The following is a 19,928-nucleotide window of genomic DNA, read 5'->3' as shown; positions in this document are numbered from 1 at the left end:
AAGAAGACTTTTAGTTTTACAGGCTTAGCAGTTCCAAAATTGAAACAGACTTGCAGGTAGGCAGGCATCTTGCTGGTTACAGTTATAAAGGAGCAACTCATTTTGTTCCTGCGGGAAAAGGTGACCGGGGGGGCTAAGAATATCCATGTTAATTGTCTGTACAAATTATGTCCAGAGCTTCTTTAAATAACCCAGAGTTGCTTATTTAGAAAAAAGGAAAACTTGCCGAGTAGATCTGGTGCATTTTTGATCTAAAACGTTGTGATTACGTGATTTTATGTACAGTCAGAAATGTAGGTTTGCAGAGAGACTGGGTAAATACAGGAAGATTTCTCTGAAAACCTGAAGACAACTGGAAGTCCTCAAGGATCTTTCAAGTAACATTTGTCAGTCTTAACAAACAGGAGGCTGGTAAAACTAACCCATTGCTTTAAAAACAGTTCTACACACTTAAACTGCTACTTTTTCATTTCTGTTCTAAATCAAATCCATGGCTTCCCTTATTTATCTCAACCTTCAGCTGAAGCAGTTAGCTCCCCATAGGGCATTCAGTGCCTCTGCAGGACAGATGGTTCCTCAGGCTTGGATCTGCTTTAAAAAAGGAAACTTTATTCTGTTGCAAAACCCTCGGAGTCCTGATTGGACGTCCTGAGCTTCCTCATAACCCCACTCTCGTGCCAGGACAAGTGAGGCTGGCCATGTGAGGACCTCCTGAAGCCCCATCGGTGGTGAGGCGATTGTGGGCACCTTACTTCTCCACGTGGACAGCCCCTGAAAGGCCTACGAGCTTTCCACCACAATGCTCATTTGGTTGAGGATCCACTCTCTCATCACACCCTGTCATATGTAAAAAGATACAAAACAGAGTAGGCTGGAGGCTGAGCCACAGAAATGTAAAAATACATTCGAATACCCTATGCAAGCTAAGGAAACAGTATGCAGGGCTGAACTTTGAGAGATATTAAGCATTTCCTGAAATGTGTTAATAGTGGGGTAGGGGAAGCTGAGTATCATATAGAAGCAGATTTTTAATTTTAGCATTAAATTCATCTATTCAGAACTGAGACGAAGAAAAGCATTTATAATAGCTGAAGGAACAAGGTAAACTTCATTACATGGGAGGCTACTTTAGAGATAATCTCCTCATTGTTTTTGTTGTTATTTAAATATCCCAAGTATGCAGGAACAACAACAAAATCGGTATCTTCCTAAGTGAAGAAGAGAAGAAAGGGTCAGTAGAAATGGGACACACTAGAGCCATAAACACGCAAAGTTGTGGGGTTTTTTTGTTTGTTTGTTTTTTTGTAGAAAAAGAAAATTATTAAGAAACAATGGCTTCTGCAGAAGCATATGATCTACTAAGAACCAGGTATTGCACACACAATGAGAAGCTATTGTCTAAGAACGCCATCTTGAAAATAATCACAGGAGTATATTCAACAATAAGAAAAGAATCTCCATGACAATCAGAACTGAAAGGGGAAGACAAATCATCTTTCCCAGCTGTACTGCTTCAAATATTGGTAACAAGATACCAAATTATTTATATTCCGGATTAGAACATATAAAAGTAAATGCTATTTTAGCACTGTACAATATACCAGCTCAGAGTCACTATCACAGATTTCTGTTGAAAACTCGTGATTAGCACCAATCAGCTCATTCTCTCTGGGAATCCTCCCACCTGAGTCTTTAATTTTCCCATCACCGCTGTGGTTTTTGTATTGTTTTTTTCCCTTAAATCCAACACCTTCCTGTGAAACAAAGACCAGTTCTCTACTCCATTTAGCGCGCACCGAATGCCTCTGCTTTGGCCACTGGGTTGTGCCTCCCTTGGCATGCTCAGACTCCTCCTATTCATTTTAGCTTGCACTTCATTCCTTCCATGCTTCCTTAAATGTTCCTGGACGGACACTTCATAAATTGCACAATTACAAGTAATTGTTGTCATTTCTTCAATGATTACTGGTGTTAAGAACATGAACATAGAGAGCAACACAATCTATTGTTTAATGCCATGCCAGCATTTTACATTATGGCATGCATTATTTATTCTTTGAAAGCTATGACAAGATGCTACTTTATAGAAGTTATTTCCACTGTCAAACAAACACCCCCTTCCTAAATATATCCTGTATATTCTGGGAAGCACAAGTACAAAAGAGAATTACTGTAAAGAATTATTATACAACGGGAATTTAAGGAAGCTGTTCGTAATTGGTAATTGAAACACAGGACAAAATCCAATCTTGATTTGTGGAATTAACTAAAATGACTCCAAAAGATCTGAATTCTCTCTTTAGCTTGAAAACATTGCCAAACACTTGTTTGAAACTATAAAGCAAACAAAGTCTGTAAACAGTTGCCAGATTTATTATAGGACAAAAAAAATGAAGTCTGAAATGACAAAGTATATTGTGTGGGGTTTTTTTGTTTGTTTTTGTGTTTTTTTTTCTACTTTGTTATTAACAGTGTAGGAAGTTGTTCATCATTACATTACAACATTTATGCTTTATGTGAAACTAAAAAGAGCTCTCTGTTTTGAAATACTTCTTTGACTTTTTTTCCATTTTGAATAGAGTAAATTTATGGACCAGCAGGAGAAGAAAGTGAAAAATATCTGCTAGATATTTTCTACAAACAATCAATGAATTTATGTGGCTGTTTATTGTATTTTATTTTTACATATTTACGTTTTTAATACAAATATTAACAAAGGATGACGAAAAATCTGGAAATGCACAAATATTTTTTCTAAAACTTCAGAATTATTTTGGTTTTAAAGCAGAGTTGTATTTTATATTTGCTGGTTTTCCAATAGAAAAGAGGCTCTTTCTATCCACAGTTCATTCGGTTTTGGTGTATGAGATTTTTCTGGATACAAACTTTCAGTATGTGGACCAGATTTACATGGTTATCTTTTAAACTTTTTATTAGAATCTTAGAAGTAATGAAAGAAACTAAAAGTCTCCTGCAATTAAAATATGTTTAAGGCTGAGAACAGTTAATGACAGTGAAAAGATAAATCACTAGACAGTAGCTAGAGTGGAAGGTCTGACCGAAAATCAGCCAGACATCAATTTTATTCCTTTGTGTGTCATTGTCTTGGTATCTAAGTGCACGAAGCAGCTTCAGATTTGTCCGTGCTCTGCACTTATGGGGGAGAAAACAACAAAAAAAAATAAGTAAGACCCTTATTTGTTCTTTCCATATCTATAAAATGGGACATATACTTTAAACCCTCGAATGAAACATGCACTCTAGGCATTATGAACAGATTTGGTAATAAAAAATGAGAAGCAGTCTGTAATCACAGTACACTTTATACCTGAAATAGGTTATCATGGAAAAAGGCAGAAAAAGTCACTTACAATATGATATGCCAAAAAGGATGGAGTTAATGTCACTAGTGCAAAGCCAGGCTTGTGCATTTAAGCCACATACTTGAAGAAAACATGAGGAAAAACCTAACCAAACCCCGTTCTGCAAACCGCTGCTGCAGACAGCAGTCATCTTCTCCACACTGGCAAGAGAGACAAGCCAGGCTGGAGATTTTGTATAGTAGGTGTATACATGTTGATATCTTGGAACAAAAACACAAAACACCTCTCTTTCCAAACAATGATACTGTCCTAAGATGACTCTTCTTGCTATTTTTTTCTTTCCCTAGAACGAAGCACTGCTGTATTTGTTTGACAAATACTGGTGGTCAAGTGAAGAACTGGCAGCCGCACCTACTGACAAGCACTGTGCAAATTTTTTCTGTCCTCACACACTTCCTTGTCAATTAACCTCATTTCTGACCTGCAAATGTCTTCACAGCGCTCAGACTCCCCTGAGCACACTGACAGCACGGCACTGGTTCTGTGGGGTTGGTTTATTTCGTCTCACTGGGAGGGTGAGAAACTAATTTCCATATAGGTTTCAAGGCAGCCTATCAATTTTATCTGTTTCAAAATTATAGCCTTTACCCTGAGAGTTTGTTTTATAATCACATATAAACAGAAAGACATTAGTTTATAATACACAATCTGATTACAATGACCTAATTTAGAGTAAGAAGGAAAGAAACAAGATCATGTGGCAGGAGTTGAGCAAATATTCAGCTGAGTCTGAATCTTATCTCTTTTTCAGTATCTTTAAAATAAAAGTATCTACATAAACCTTGATAGAACTGTTCCTGAAGTACCTGCTGTAGCTTATATCTCTGACAGACGTTACAGTTTTTAGTCATCCAAAGAAGCTGTAAACTGACTGGGGGGGCTGGACCAAATGCCCTCCAGAGGTCCCTTCCAACCTCAACCTTCCTGTGATTGTGGGGGTCTGAAACTGCTTTTTTTTCTCCCCTCTAAAAACACACACTCTCCCTCTCTGAGGCTTGAAATTGCATACCTGTTATGTTCGCATCAGCTACACAACACCATGTAACACCGAACAAAACGATCAGCAGGTACGTTCAGAGTAAGAAAATTCTCCCTCCCATGTATATTCAGCGCTCATAAATGTCATCCACCTGGTGGTCATGACAGTAAAAATCTCCACTAGCACGATGTTTGGCATCTGCTGTGGAAAGTTCCTCACACCCTGTGCTTCTCTGCAATTTGCAGAGACCAATCTCCGGGATGAAAGAGCAAAAGCTTGCTCTCTGCTAATGCAGCCCTTCCTCCCGTGCTGCTGCTGTGAAGGTGTGAGATGTGGCTGGTGCATCGCAAACACCTGAAAAGCAGCAGCAGGACACCAAAGCCATTATCTAACATATCTAACACACCATACAGCCATCGGCTGCGATCAGGTTTTGTTATTTTTTTGCCACCACCACTCTGAGCTAAGCTAGCAACAGACTTTAGAGCTGTCCCAAGTCTGTCTTTACCTTCCAGGCCATGAAGTAAATGCCTCTTCACATGCATTTTTAAAGCACGAATCACTGCCCTCAAGGATTTGACTTTATTCTGAGATGCATTTCACACAGCAGTCCCCCAAGTAAGATTCCTGTTTCCCATTTGTGTTCAGTACTTGTAGCATTCACCATTAGCACCATCATTTCAGTTCCTGTAATTTTAAATGCAGAGACGATCTGAATATTTATGCACAGTAATCAGTAAATTAATCAAGATGGCTGGGACAATTTATTGCAGGAGTAATTCACAGAGTTACTGAACTAATTGTTCTATACTAAGTGTCAGGGGCTGGCAGCAGCACAAATCATGGTGGGAAAATATTTCATTGCATCATAATTAAATTGTATATTTATTTAGGTAAATAGATTCTTAAAGCTGTTTCCAACACATTCTCGCAATTTGGATTCAAACTATCCATCAGATGCCTCACAACCTTATTTCACATGCCTGTTTGCCAGTACTCATGGACATAAATCAAAGATAAAACAGAATGAAGGCCTGGCCTGGTCAGCAGGAGCTTCACCAGCAGGTCCCAGGTTTCACCCAGAATGAAAGCATTTACACTGTGCTTTTGTGAACTACTCACAGCACGTAATCCCTCAGGGATGCTGAAAAGGAGGAAATCTTCTGCTCCTTTTCCCCTTCCTGCTCTGAGCATCATGGTTTCGAACTCTGTCTGATCCTTTGGTTCCTTTGCTTGCTGGTTCGACTCAGTAACCCGACAGAAATCTTTCCTCTCTTTGTTCTGCCATGACAAGGGAGCTGAGCTGGGGCACCGAGGTGTCTGGCAGGACCATCACAAGTGAAGTGGCAGGAGGGCACAGCCAGGAGAAGGCACTGTGGGGAAGACACTGTGTGTGTGTCCCTCTGGGGGAGGCGCTGCTGGATGGGTGGCTTCCCTCCAGCCACGGCTACCTCACGGAGTTCTACTTGGAACATTTTTCACTAGCAACCAGTTTTTTAACCACGCATTTCCAGTCAGATTCCTGAAAAATGAGGTTACTGCAGCAACCAGACCCCAGCCACGTTGCATGGATGGGCTGCAACAGAGGTGGGTGAGTGAGTCTGGATAGCACAGGAATTAGGCTGAACTTTCGCCCCCTGTTTGAACAGTCTTTGAAGTTCTTCACTGCCTTGGCAGCTCCTTCCTCTATCTTCCCCATTACAGCTTCTGTCCGAGGCTCTGCATAGCCAGGATTTTCTCAGTTCTGGGATCTTCAGAAAAGAATTTTGCACTAAGCTCCCCAGGGACGGGATCTTCACAGCGTTTCCGTGCTTGCAGTACAACTTGCTGTGCCCGTGGAATTCAGGGGTGGAAAACTCCCAGCAGAATTTGCTGAGCAGGGCTCTAAGACAAGAAAGATTTCAGCAAATGGCTACAGCAACCTTCTAGGACTACTTACTAGGAGGAAATGGATGCTCTTCTAGCGAGAAGCAGATCTGGGTAAGTTTCTCCATGGTATTTTACCATGAATCAACGTGAACATGTGCCCTTGCATGTACATCGGAGGGTTTTGTTACCTACCCATCAAAACCACCAAATAAACAACTTCCTACTTTAGGACCTGATCCAGGTGCTCCCTGATGTAATCAGTAGTACATGAATAAAGACAACTGGGTAATATCACAACATTGCTTCCAGCCCTAAGAGACACAATTTACTCCTCACTATTCTAAACAATATTGAAAAGTTTCCACGCGCGTATTTGTTTGCATAATTATACATTGAGCTTTGCTGCATTTTTCACAGTTATCTGCCAGATACATTATTAACTCGATTGGCCAAAACCTAGTCCAAAATACCATCCAAATGTATTTGGTAAAGCACACACAAAATGATGTTTGGACAAACAGATGGATTTTCGATACGTGCAGACAACATTACTGCAGAACACAGGCGGATGTACTCTAGAGGAGAGGAGAGGTTAATGACTTTGAAGGGTAAACATGCTTACTTCTTATACCTTCATTGTAATCAGTTACTTTACAGCAGACAGTCTCATTACTATAAATTGCAACTAGAGGCATTTTTGCCTTGCAAAGGAATTCATAAAAACATGTCAGATCATGTCAGCCGAGATGTTATATAAATCACATTCTGCACAAACTGAAAAAATACATTTTGCATCCAAGAAATTTCAGATTGTTTTATGAGTACAGCCCACTGTTTCACAACTCAAGAAGAATTTTCATCAGAATTACAGACACACCATTTAAAAAGATATGAAAAGAAAGTTGAAAATCTAAATATGCCTAAGAGCTTGTATTTTAATCCCCTGGTTCATTATATTTCCACTAAAGTTGTTACTTCATTCCACAGAAGGGTTGTTCCTAACACTGCCTCAGACCATTTTAGCATACGCATAACTCATACACTTACATGTATGCAATCTAGTGACATTACCTGGAAAAAAGAAGCACTCTTAAATCAACTACGAAGGTACTGACAAGGGCTATGAGTAAAGAAAAGTCCTTATGTTATATTCCTAATTTCAAGCAAATGGCAAGCTTCTGACGCCATTTTATAAAACCTGTGTAAACTACTAACTTTTAGACGTGACTACAATTTTAGTTTCTTTTATCTAGTTCAATATTCAGTAACCTGAGAAAGAATAGACCCTTTTTCCTAGTGAAGACATACAATATAATGGTTCATGTCAGTTAATCATGTAGGCACATGATTTTGCAGGAACTAGGCCAGAGCGGAAAAAAAGCCAGAGAGCTGAATTAATCCCTTGGTGACTATATTCAATGGGCTGTGCGTTGGCTAAGCCAGAAGATTGGACCAAACATCTCTCACTATGGAACAGAAAAATAGGAGAAGCTAAAACTTTGAGATATAAATAACTTAAATCGCAAAACAAAGTCCAATATGATTCTTCATTTAAAAAATTTTGAAGAAAAAAAGGACATATTTTGTATCAAAACATGTACAATTTGACCATACATACATTTGAGCACAATCACACAAAGCAACTAATTCATATTAAGCTCCCTTACTGTGGTTTTTACCATGTCATTGTAGAATACGGCAAAAATATGTTTACTTTCCTAAGAAAATTCAGGTTAAGTCTCTGAAATGTCACCAGTTTAGACAACCTTTAATTTTTTTTTTTTAACAAAACAAAAGGCAGTCTTAAATTAACTTGAAAGGTTAATTTTAGAATGCATTACCATAACATTTCCATTTAAAATAATACATGATATTATAATCTGTATTCTATAACATGTATTTCAGATTCCTTGGTTACAGTTGGTTTAATTGCTTTAAATTGTCTAATCACTGATTTCCTATTATGTCTGGCTGATAAAATTCAAGAATTGATGTCAAAACCGTGCTAGAAGTCCTTTGTGGAAATGTGAAGGCTGCCAGGCAATGCGCCACACAGCAACCACCAGCTGCTTGCTGACTGCTGGTGCTGGCTGCCTGGTAGGCAGCTCACAATGGAAATGATTTTATGATACCTACCTAGAGATCTTACCTTGTGCTGGACTACTAGACTGTTTCTCGCTCCTTTCAAGAACTTTAAACTATAAAATAAACACACTGAAAAGGAGAAAGAAAAAAAAAAGTCATGCCTTTTCATGCTGAGAAACTCCAGGCTACGGATGACGCATAGCACTTAATGCTATTTACTGTACTACTATAATTATTCAGTAGCTGATCAAACCAATAAACATACAATTTGGCAGTGGGTACATGTGGCAGTGAGTAGATGTGAGCTGCTGTTTTTTCAGAGACTGCAGTTCCACTCTGCTACTCCTTTCCTACCAGATCTGCCCTACTAGATGCCTCTCCCCACCACGGCCTTCCCTCTCCCCAGCCATGCCAGCCACTTTGCAGCAGACGTTGCCACGCTGCCTCGCTGCATTGAATCAACTGCTCATCTGGGTGTGCTACGAAGCAGAAAATTAAACCGATTCAGCTTAAATTTAAATATACATATATATATATTTTCCTAACTGGTTGGTTTCCCGGTTGTGATGTGGAGCACAAGTCCATCCTGGCTGGACTTGGGCACGGAGACAGGAACTTCGAAATCCCGCCCAGCTGCCGAGATGCAGCCTGACTGCAAAGCCCTGACCAGAGTCAAAACTGAAAGCAAGCAGCTACTCAGAGCTCAGGCAGCAGAACATAAAATATTTTAATTTCAGCAGACATTTCCAAACACCGAATGTCCTTAGTTCTGTCCTGAGATCTCAGTCAAACTTGCAAATGAAATCATCTTTGTCTAAAGCCATACTTTAGTGAAAGACACTGCAATATATTATATGGTTGAAAACAAATTTAAAAAGCTCCCCAAAGAGCAGAAAAATGTGATTTATCCATCTGAGTTTATCTGAATATCAGTGGTTTAAAAAGCGCAGTGGAGATGTTGCACATTTAACAAAAAGCTTAAGTCCACAAATTTCCTCACGTGTACGGCAAATCTTTCTTTAAAAGCTGAAATCATGGTTACAGTAACTTCCTATTCAGTCATTTCCTTAATTAAACCATTGAACTTTAATGTGAAATACAGCCATTACAAAACCAGAAAGGAATCTGAACAATAACAATCCAGTCAAATGGGCAGTGCAATAACCAAATGTAAAGAATCCTGCCTGATACTTTTTGGTCTTAATCAATTACAATGAGATACTAAATCAATTCCCTGAGATACTAAATCAAGTTTTAGGAAACTCAGATCAAACACGCATTAGCCACATGATGTGATGCAGTGAAAAATCAGCACAAATGTGCTCTCCTTGGTAAAGTTGTTGGAAAAAAAATGTCATTTTTTTTTCCCAAATTTTTTGAAGGCAACACTTTTAGTCCAGTGATACATACACTACACCATAATCTCCAACATCTGCACTGCTCCGTAACTGATGATCACCCAGGATGAGGCATTTCTTGGTCAGTTTTTGGCACCCAGTGCTGCCCAAAATGTTGCTGCTCTCATTTTAAGCATGCTCTTTCCCCGGACAACCCCTGCAATCACACCTGTCTCTGCCTCCCCAAAACAATGTAAACATCCAAAAAGCTACTACCACCGTGGAGTATACTGGTCAGCACTGCCCACAAGAGCCTGTGCCCTTAGCAGTGCCAGAAACCCAGCCAAAGCTCAGGAGCTGATAATAGCTGCCGGCCTTCACCAGAGAAAGGGGGCACCAGCGCACGCAGGATGCCAGGAGCTCGGGGAAGGGCTGCGGGTACACTCACACAAGTCCTTACCTCATCAGGCACATTAGCTACTTGGAACTAACTGATCAAGTGGGTCCTTAAATAAGCACCATTCTTCCCCTGCCTGGGTTGCACTTAGACTTTAAATTGAGCTGAAGAGACAACGGCTAATTGTTCAGCTTAAATTTTGCAGCATAGGCTGATACTCACTGAAATGGGCATACTACAACCCACAGCTTTTCCAGGTATCCCCATACATCCAAGAATTAAAACAAACCAAAAAACTGTGAATTAAGAGATTACTACCAAAAAGACAAAGATTTATTCAAGTAGTGGAGTAAGACAACAATGTTCTCTCCTCTACTTCAATCAGGGCTCTTCCAAATGTTTCTCATTTTATTCTTAATTATTAATATATATACATATCCAGAAAGATAAATATTAAAAAGTCCTTAATAGCAGAATTTTAAAGTGCATATTGTCTGCAGTTTGATCTAGCTCCCAGACGGTGGGATTTTTTTTTCCATGTATTCAACAGGAATGGTATCACGTTGCTAACTTCAACACTGCAATCTGATTTACGCAGGCCAACCCAAGTGGATAGCTCCTGAAATCAGCTGGACCCTTTTATGGGTACGAGATAAAACCGTGCAGATAACAGTGAAGACTGGGTGTTAGGGTTAGAGCCTGCCGATTTTTCTAGTTGGCTGCAGTAACACATCAATGCAGCCTCCCGGACTTTGCCAGCAGATTGCTGCATGGGACCGTGCCTTTGCATTGGGAATGCCCTGCAGCGGAGATCTCCAGATAAACAGAAACCTTATTTTCACAGGTGTAAATCCAAAGTGATGACTTTTTGGTCCGGTTTACAAATCTGGTTTGGAATGAATTCTGGATTTCTGTGTTGCTAGGTGCTCGTAAAGCACCACAAGTATCAATGGGATAATAACTAAGTAATAATAGCCATAATAATATTGTGAAATCCGTATGTACAAGATAAGACCCTAATCTTGCTGGATGATACCATGCCAACTAACTACTTTCCCCTTGAAACCAAAGAGAAAAGCCCATGATATTCAGTACCATGCTACTAGTAATACTGCTTTTACTTTACAAACTATTTAGATAAATACTTTTCAGTAAATGTTTATGAAAAAAGAAACAGTACTTATATAACCACCCTGTTAAACAGACTGACACACAGAGATACTGAGGCTTTGTTTATAATGAAGATGCTTTAATAAAGAGAAAATAAATCTGCTTCTGGGCTGGATCTCCAAACTGAAAGGGTTTTTCAGGTGATAGAAGTGAGCATTGTGCTAGGTCTCAGGCCTGATTACTTCCTGCAGGGATGGTTTTGTCATTGTGCCACCACCCCTCCCCAGTGACTTCTAAACAACCCAGGGTCACTGTGTCCTCTCTTTAATTAGTATCTCACTGCTGGAGGGAGGGGAGAATGTCAAGGAAAAAAAGAATGAGAAGACACTGTAAACAAAGGTCCTCAGGGGCATCTTAACAATTTGGACAAGGAATGGAAAAAATGCTCAGTTCTTTTGTTGGCAGTAAGAAGGAAAAAAATGGTCGGGGTGGGCAGAATTTTGATTTTAGCTGTATGAACTTGGAGAAAATAAAGAGAAATCATGCTAAGAAGGAAACACATTTTGTTCCCAAGAGGGCTTTATCATCCAACAGATGAGTACATAATCTACATTTTACAAGACAGTCAACTAAAATATGGTGTTCCAACCATAAAGCAGCTGAAGCCCTAAGGTCTGTTTCTTTAAGAGCCATAACTGCGCTGAAGCAACTGTCTGGTGAAATCAAATATTTGTATTTGCATTAAAACTTCCAACATGTAGTTGTTTGTTTTTTTTAAATAAGAAAGTGTTCCTACTGAAATAAGTAGACCATTGCATTACTGTAATTTACACCTAGATTTTCCAGGGAAAACTAAGAGAATCTGAAAAAGAAGTAAAATAACATATAAAGCAATGACAAGAGAACCCCACCACTTCACACTAGATAATTAACCTACCCTGAAAGCTCTCTAGACTGACAAATCAGAAAAATAGCAAACATTGCTAAAGTTAAACTGTCCTTATCAAACAGGGAATTTTGTGCATATGAATATGTGGGGTAAGAGTTAAAATATTTACCTTTTTTACTTTTCCTAAATTCCACGTATGACACACAGGAGACATTTTGCTTATGTTTTGTTAGCTAAGTATAGTGAAAAGTTCAGTGCTTGCACAAAATTTAACTTTTCTTAGAATTTACAGTATTTTGAAATATTTTTTTTTCTGTTCATCCCTGGTAAATCAGGAAGTTAAAGTTGATTTGAAAAGCAAAATATTGTGGGAAGCAGGGTTTATCCTTAAAGCTGATGGTATGAGAAGTTAAATGGCAGTTTGTCAGTCACTTGGCTAGCCATTGTAGCACATGGTAGGTGGCCTTCCCCCTCCTGGAATTTCCTGCTCCAAGGTAGGCCCTTAGGTTACTCATGCCATGCGTGAAGGGAAAGGAAGGGAAACCACACATGCTTTAGAAGGAAACCATACATGCTAGGAGTTTCAGAACATCCCAGGGGAAAACGAGAATCCCAAATTCTCCTGCACCCCATCCTAGCGTCTGCTACCACTGCTGCCTTGGAAATTGCTACCTTTTGATTTCTGCTGTCAGTCACAGTCCTATAAAAATAATGAAATACTAGCAAGAAAGAAGGGGAATAGAGTCTATAACCCCTTGGCTATGGCATTCAACCCAAATATAAGTAAATCACATTTGAATCTTTGCCCTTACATTCTGCTTCCAGGCTACTGAATACAGAACCAACCTAAGAGTTGCAGCAAAATATATTTAGATGCTTAGGTACATACAGACCTAAGTACCAGCTAAGACGGGACTGTAAGAACCACTGGAGTGCGCCTATGAGTGACTCAGCTGCTCAGCACCTGGAAGGATTTAAACATTCTGTTCCTCTATTTGAAATTTAAATACAACTACACAACGTGGGTTGTTCTTCTTGGTATTGCACTTAAGCCCTAGATCAGGAAGTCAGAGTAATGGCAAAGTTATGGCAACAGTTCTGATGTGCAGCTTCACTCTGAGGAAGTTTTTTTGTTTTGTTGTGCATTTTAAAGCTAGCTTGCAGACTCTGAGCAGCCGAGCCACCGCAAGGTGGGTTTCGGATTCACTGGTGTAAGTCTAGCTGCGAGCTAAGCATTATTCAGTGGTTTATAGTCTGCACCACAAGAGTGACACTTAGCAGTGCTCAGGTTAGCTCAGTTTCTACCTTTGGATTGCAATATAAATATACCCAGAATCTCACATTTCATTTTAAATATATAAAAATGCAGAATATGCCTGACGCCTTCCATGCAAGACCGTACCATTACCCTAAAGAATAGACTGATTTATTTTTATTTTTTTTTAAGTAAATCAGATATGGTTTTTAAATACCTGTCTTTTTTTTCCTTTTTTTTTTTTATATTAGTCTTATGATTTTCATGACCAGACTAAGGATGCCAAACACTGAGGGCAGGTAACTGCCATTCTTCACGCCTTAGCTCCTTTCCTCATGCACCTCATGCAGCCACAGATGAAAATTCTTCCTTTTTTTTTTTTTTTTTAAAAAAAAAGGGCAAACTTATGCACTCTTTGGTTGAGGGGAAATAAAAAGCACATTTGAAACGTATGAATTTTAGCTTTAAAAACATTGACATTGATTAAAGATTTCCATAGTGAACAATTTACAAGAAATTACCTCAGCAGGGTGAATGGATTCGGTTTCATAATCACAAAGTTCCCTAACTCCCCGGTATTATATTCCAAGCAAGCTTGTATATTAAGTTTAATTTCACTTTTTTCAGGAAGTGATTTTACTCAAGATTGAATACAGCTGTTAGCGGAGTTCACTGTTCCAAAAATGCTTTATGCAAACGGAAAAAAGAAACATTTCTTGAGGTGCAGATTCGCATTTTAACTCTCAAAGTAGAGATTACTTTGTTGAAGCCAGGCTCCATCCTCAGAAAAATATTCCTGAAGAAATACATTCTTCAAATATTTAAAGAATGGGAGAAAAGTCTGGGTAATGTGTTTGATGACTTACAGGAGTTGCCCAATCTTTTCTGACAGCACAGAACTAGCATACTTGCTGCTTTTATGAAAAGAAACATGATGGTAAATACACTGCTTCTTGTTTTGTTCCAAGCATTAGTATTAAAAAGCCACTTACAGGGGGTTGTTTCATGTCCTATTTCATCTTGATTCCGTTGTTTCAATATGCACAGAAATGTATGCTGGCATACAGAGCAGGGCCTCTGCAGAGGAAACGCTGCCAGCTAAAAACACAGGATGTAATCGAGACCACAAGAGACACATACTCAGTTATAAATGTAACTATGCTGGAGGTATGGGAAAGAAAAAAAGTCTTATTTTTCACTGCCAGTTTTAATTGTTTCAGTGACATTCTCCCACTCTTATTTTGTGCCAGTATAATGAGAACAAAAATAATCAAACTTAATTACATTTGCAGCTAAGATAACTTTGGTATTCAGCATTCATTCACAAGGCCAGGCAGTTCATTTCTCCTCAAAGTAGCTCACTGTTTGTTTTACACACATCTTGAATGACAAACTCATACTCCTCATGAAATGTCTTCAGCAGGACATTATCTGCTCAAATTAGGCCCAAATGCTTAATTTAAAACCCTATTAAAATCCACTCAGGGAGGGGAAGAAAAAAACAAAAAAAGGTATTTAGAAAAGTAATAAGTAAATTAAAATTTAAGACAAGTACAAATAAACACTAATAATCAAACTTCCTATCGGTGTTTGTATCCCAAACTACAGCTTTGTGTGAAGAGAACCAGGAAGTCAAACTGACTAGAGAACTGCATAGAGGCTAAACCAATTAGTTTCTTTTCTGTAGCAAGTTTTCCTTAACGTCATCAAGAGTAAATGAGGTTTCTAAAACCCTTCCAGTTTCAACAACAGACGGTATTCGCCACAATCCACCTAGAGCGTCTGAAATTTGCTTTTAGCCCGCGGCCTAGCCCCCGCCCTGCAGGGCCCGAGCAGGCCGGGGGCCCGGCCGCCGCCGTGGCACGGCACCAGCCCCGGCCCGGCCGATCCCTCGCGTGGCCCCGCTACGGGGCGAGGCGCAGGGGGCAGGCCGGCAGCGCTGCGGGCCGGGCGGGCAGAGCCCAGCCCGGCGCCCGGGGAGGGACGGCGGGGAGCGGGGCCCCGCCGCGTTTCCTTCCCCCACCGCAGCACGGCCCCGAAGGGAGCCGGCCGCCACTGGGGTTTGTACCCTGGCACCTTTAAAAAACGCACGCTGGGGGCCAGGCGAGAGCAGTTCGCAATGCAGGACTCCCTCCACAGCCTCTGCTTTCATGCAGACTGGGTTATAGCGGCTGCGCTCTATGCGCCGTGTAACTTTTCCTTGAACTTTTCTGCGAACAGGGAGAGCAGCGGGCTCACCAGCACCACCGGCGGAGCTCTGAGCCCCGAGCAGCCTGTCAGCCATCTTGTTCGTCAGCTGTGCACGCTCCTACAAGAAAAGCACCTCAGCAAAGCTCCGCTGTTACAATCACCCGCTAGAGGGAGCTCACAATTCCCTATGATAGAGAGAATAAAAGTATATTCAATTAAGGAAATTGAATTTTTACTTATCCTGAAAGTTCGCCTTTGATGTATTTAGAGCACCTCACCACCCGCCCACAGCCTCCCGCTCGGCAGAGTTGCCTCTGGGTACTGCCAGCAGTCTCACTGACTCATCGCAATATATAAAGCTACCCTGAAGTTTTGAGGCTATCACCGTTACGCAGTATTTATATAAACTCACCAGTTCATAACGCACTTAAACATAGCATGGAAGTCAAAACTCTCCCTGAAATATTTTCTATATGCATATTCTTAGTCTGAGAGACAGATAAATGTGCTTGTACACACACACGCACAGATGAAGGCCATAAACACCCATTTTTCCAACCCTCATAGGGCTCCCCTGGCAGATGTCCTGGAATGGGGATTAAATTCTGGTTTTGCTAAAGTCAGTCAGGTATTTTACCTCTGAAGCCAGTGGCAACAGAACTGAGCTCTAGATGCACTGAACTGGTAGGGTCCCTAGGCACTTCTCCAAAACATGGGTTCCAGGGCACTCTTGGGACAGCACATCAGCTAAAGAAGCAGATACAGATGGATACAGTCCTGGGATGTATTTGTCAGTTAATTTCCATCTATCCAAAATGCTCTTAAGCACCTTCACAGCATGGGTTTTGCGCCGAAGAGCTGTGTTTCACTTTTATCAAATGAACTAACAGCATAACTACAAGTTTCTGCTTTCCCCATTAAACATTTCTCTTTAGAAAACAGGTGCTATAAGGAAGGAAAGGAATAGAAAGCCACTTCACGCAAAAGCTTGAGATACACATTTGAGCAGTCAAATGGTACTATTTGTGACAATAGATTGGGGTCTATTCATATGCAGTTTGATCCTTTGATACATGTTTTTATTTCAGCATCCACTGAAATCCATGTTATTGCCCCTTTGCTTAAAAATTTAGTAACAGGTTGCTGATATACTTGAAACATCATTTATCAGTTTAATCAAGTATCTGTTACCCACCATTACAGAATCACAGAATCCTCTAGGTTGGAAGAGACCTCCAAGATCGCCTAGTCCAACCTCTGACCTAACACTAACAAGTCCTCCACTAAACCATATCACTAAGGGCTACATCTAAACGTCTTTTAAAGACCTCCAGGGATGGTGACTCAACCACTTCCCTGGGCAGCCCATTCCAATGCCTATCAACCCTTTCGGTAAAGACGTTTTTCCTAATATCCAACCTAAACCTCCCCTGGCGCAACTTTAGCCCATTCCCCCTCATCCTGTCACCTGGCACGTGGGAGAACAGACCAATCCCCACCTTGCTACAGCCTCCTTTAAGGTATCTGTAGAGAGCGAACAGTTACAGTTTACTACTCCTCAGATTCTAAACCATACACTAATTTCAAACTTATTTTCTTTCAACAAAAGGACTACAGTACAAATATCTAGATATCCAAAGCTAACATAAAAGGGAGATGAAAACATACACAAGTATGCCTGTAGTAAATAAGGATGTTCATGGTAAGGTGGTCTAGTGATTAATAGACCACACTAGGATGCAAGAGAGCTATATACAGTTTCTACTCCTGCCATTGTGTGATTCCTCCACAGTGCATTCATTCTCTTGATTATCCTGGGATCTTACTTAAAGTGATTCTGGTTCTATCAATAAAAAAGTAGGTATTTTTACTACAATATTCGAGCTCTGCTTGTTCTTCATCTACTGATACTTTTCCATTCATACTTCAACATTGAAAAAAACACTCTGGCATACAACTCTAGCAACATTTTTCTACGCTTGGAATTTAAATAAGATTTGATGTACTTTGACTTTTTATTTGATCCAATATTGGTTACTAATGTTGACTTTAAAGCAGTTCTGCTCGTACACTTCTAGCATTACCCAAGCAGTACAATAGCTAGTAGTTTTGTCCATGTATCATGTTACTTGTTTGGAATCTTGATGTTCATGCCGATCTCTTTTAAGTAGTTGACTATTTCAATCTTTTTCTCAACCTAGTACTGCTTTTGAATCCTTCATACCATAAAAAAGAGAGTATAATACTTCAAAGTATTTCAAAAACATTACTATTGAACAAAATGAAATCTACACAAAATAAAATGAAAAGTGCCATGAAGAGTCTGTTGACAAGCACTGATTCAGCTAAGGTCAAGAAAGCCACTAGGTGGAATGATGTTTTGATTCTTGATTTGAACTCAGGTCTTGATACCTGTATCATTTATGAATGTCAAAACAGAGTAAGAAGTAATGAGTAAGTGAATACTTTTCTTTCAGCAATCATGACAGAATGAACATCAGCCCTGCTGATCACTAACCATCACCTAATCATTACGATAGAGCCCCAAGACCTCCACGGTTGCAGAATCATAGAATGGTTAAAGTTGGAAGAGACTTCTGGAGGTCATCCTGTCCAACCCCCATCCTCAGTGTCAGGGCCACCTACAGCAGGTTGCCCAAGGCCACGTCCAGATGGCTTTTGGAAATGGTCAAATGGGAGACATTACATACATTCAAGTAGGACAATGAGAAGTTCCTTGCACTGCAGAGATGAACTAAGAACTGGGGACAGTACCATTCCATTCACAAATTGCCATTCGAACTTACACATACCAATGAATTGGGGGTAATTTAGCCTATGATCTAAAAGAAAACAGAAGAGTCTGAAAGATTATAGAGATGATACAAGAACAAATGGAAATGGTGGTTATCTGTTAACTTACTCATATTCAATTGCTGCTGGTTTTAACTGGGAAAGATAAAGGCACATGACAGAAACAGTGAAAGTCACATAGGGAAAGTGACGTTCTTCCCTCTCCCTTTCTGAAGTGAACTGGCAGGCTACTGGAAATATCATAAAATAGATAATGCTTACATGAAATACGGAAAATGGAAATATGGAGGCAGTCACCAGACAGGAAGCTTTGCATTTGCAGCCTGCAGATGTTCATAATGGGGAATAGATCTGATTTTAGCATCTGATTGTCAAATATATATATATATTACTGGACAAATCCAGGTTTTTAGTTTAGACAAGAGAGCCAGACATTGTATTGACAGGCCGATCTTGCAACAGGAAAGCTGACCTCAGTCTGAAAGCAAATTAGGGCAAACAGGGAATTACAGAGTTGCAGTGTGGCTCTTCCAAATGCAGAAATAGGGATTTATTTCTCTGAAGGTACTAAAGGGTTTCAACTAAAAGGACAGTTTAGGAATTGCAATGTTCTAAGAGCTGCCCCTGCTGCTAAAATTTCTAATGCCTTGGGCACTCTTGGACCAACCTTTTGTTTAATTTGCAGGTTACCTACTATATCCATTACTGGAAAACTGAAGGCTAACAGGTAATGTGGGATGGAGCAGAACTGGGACCTGACTCATCACTCCCCATGCCCCAGGTAGTCATTTATTCTAATGTTGGAAGACTATTGAAGATTTGACTTAGATTTATATGAAGACTCTGGATAACAGATAACTTATGCCCACTTTGTTTTGCTATAAATTTCATGTGGGTCAGGGCAATAAAGAATCACAGCCCCTGCTGTCTTATTTAGGAACACACAGGAAAACCATGATTATCAGCATACAATATAAAGATATTCCTTGTTTCTTGTATACTTGGCTCAATCCCATATATAGGGAGGCTGAGTTTGATGTTTGCTTTCTTTGGGTGTCAGCTTCTTTTGCCCATGAGGACATGGCCATGCTCCTTCAGAGCAGATGTTTCACTTCAAGAGACTTACAAAAAGGATGCTAAATACGAATTTCAACCAATATTCTATATTCAAAACTACTCATTCAAAAACTTATTAAACAATGCTTTATTAAAAATCTGCATATAGTAAAAAGTACTATATGCCTTAATCTGGATTAAATTATAGAATCTTTTTTTTTTTAATAAATACTGAATTAAGTTGGAAATGTCATAGGATTTAAAAAATTGGACTAAAATAAATATATTTGGTTTCACATGCCATTTCCAAATCCAGCAGAGTGAAAAGGAAAGGAACAAACTGTTATTTACCAATTTAAACTTAGTATTTCCATTTATTTAAAAATAATAGGAAAGAGACCAATAATAAGCTGCCAACTCTCAGAGAGTATTTATGCAGCGCTGAGCAAATTTAGGCATTGATGAGGTCTGCTTTCATATGGCATAAAAGTGGTCCTAAGCATTGTGACATTACTGAGGTTTAAAAATCCTTTGATAGTTTCTCTGTAGAAGAAGGCATGTATG

The 19,928-nt window shown here is 39.8% G+C and overlaps 1 protein-coding gene across 8 annotated transcripts in view; it reads right to left on the bottom strand.

The window, feature by feature from the left end:
- RBMS1 (RNA binding motif single stranded interacting protein 1) overlaps positions 1 to 19,928 on the bottom strand; it is a 150,150-nt gene that overhangs the window by 98,651 nt on the left and 31,571 nt on the right. For 3 of the 8 annotated variants that reach the window (XM_080601302.1, XM_080601303.1, XM_080601305.1), the window contains exon 1: positions 8,381 to 15,771. The exons of 3 other annotated variants lie outside the window; for them this stretch is intronic. In XM_080601302.1, coding sequence (XP_080457428.1) covers positions 8,381 to 8,485 — 105 coding nt within the window. In that variant the 5' untranslated portion in view covers positions 8,486 to 15,771. Of the gene's footprint in view, positions 1 to 8,380; positions 15,772 to 19,928 lie in introns of those variants that run through there. 2 more of the 8 variants (XM_080601297.1, XM_080601304.1) reach the window with 1 other exon arrangement.

The sequence above is a fragment of the Anser brachyrhynchus genome (assembly GCF_964034855.1).
Source record: "Anser brachyrhynchus genome assembly, chromosome: 7".
Taxonomy (NCBI): Eukaryota; Metazoa; Chordata; class Aves; order Anseriformes; family Anatidae; genus Anser; species Anser brachyrhynchus.
Note: the sequence above shows the minus strand (reverse complement) of the source record. Positions and strands in the feature narration are given on the sequence as shown.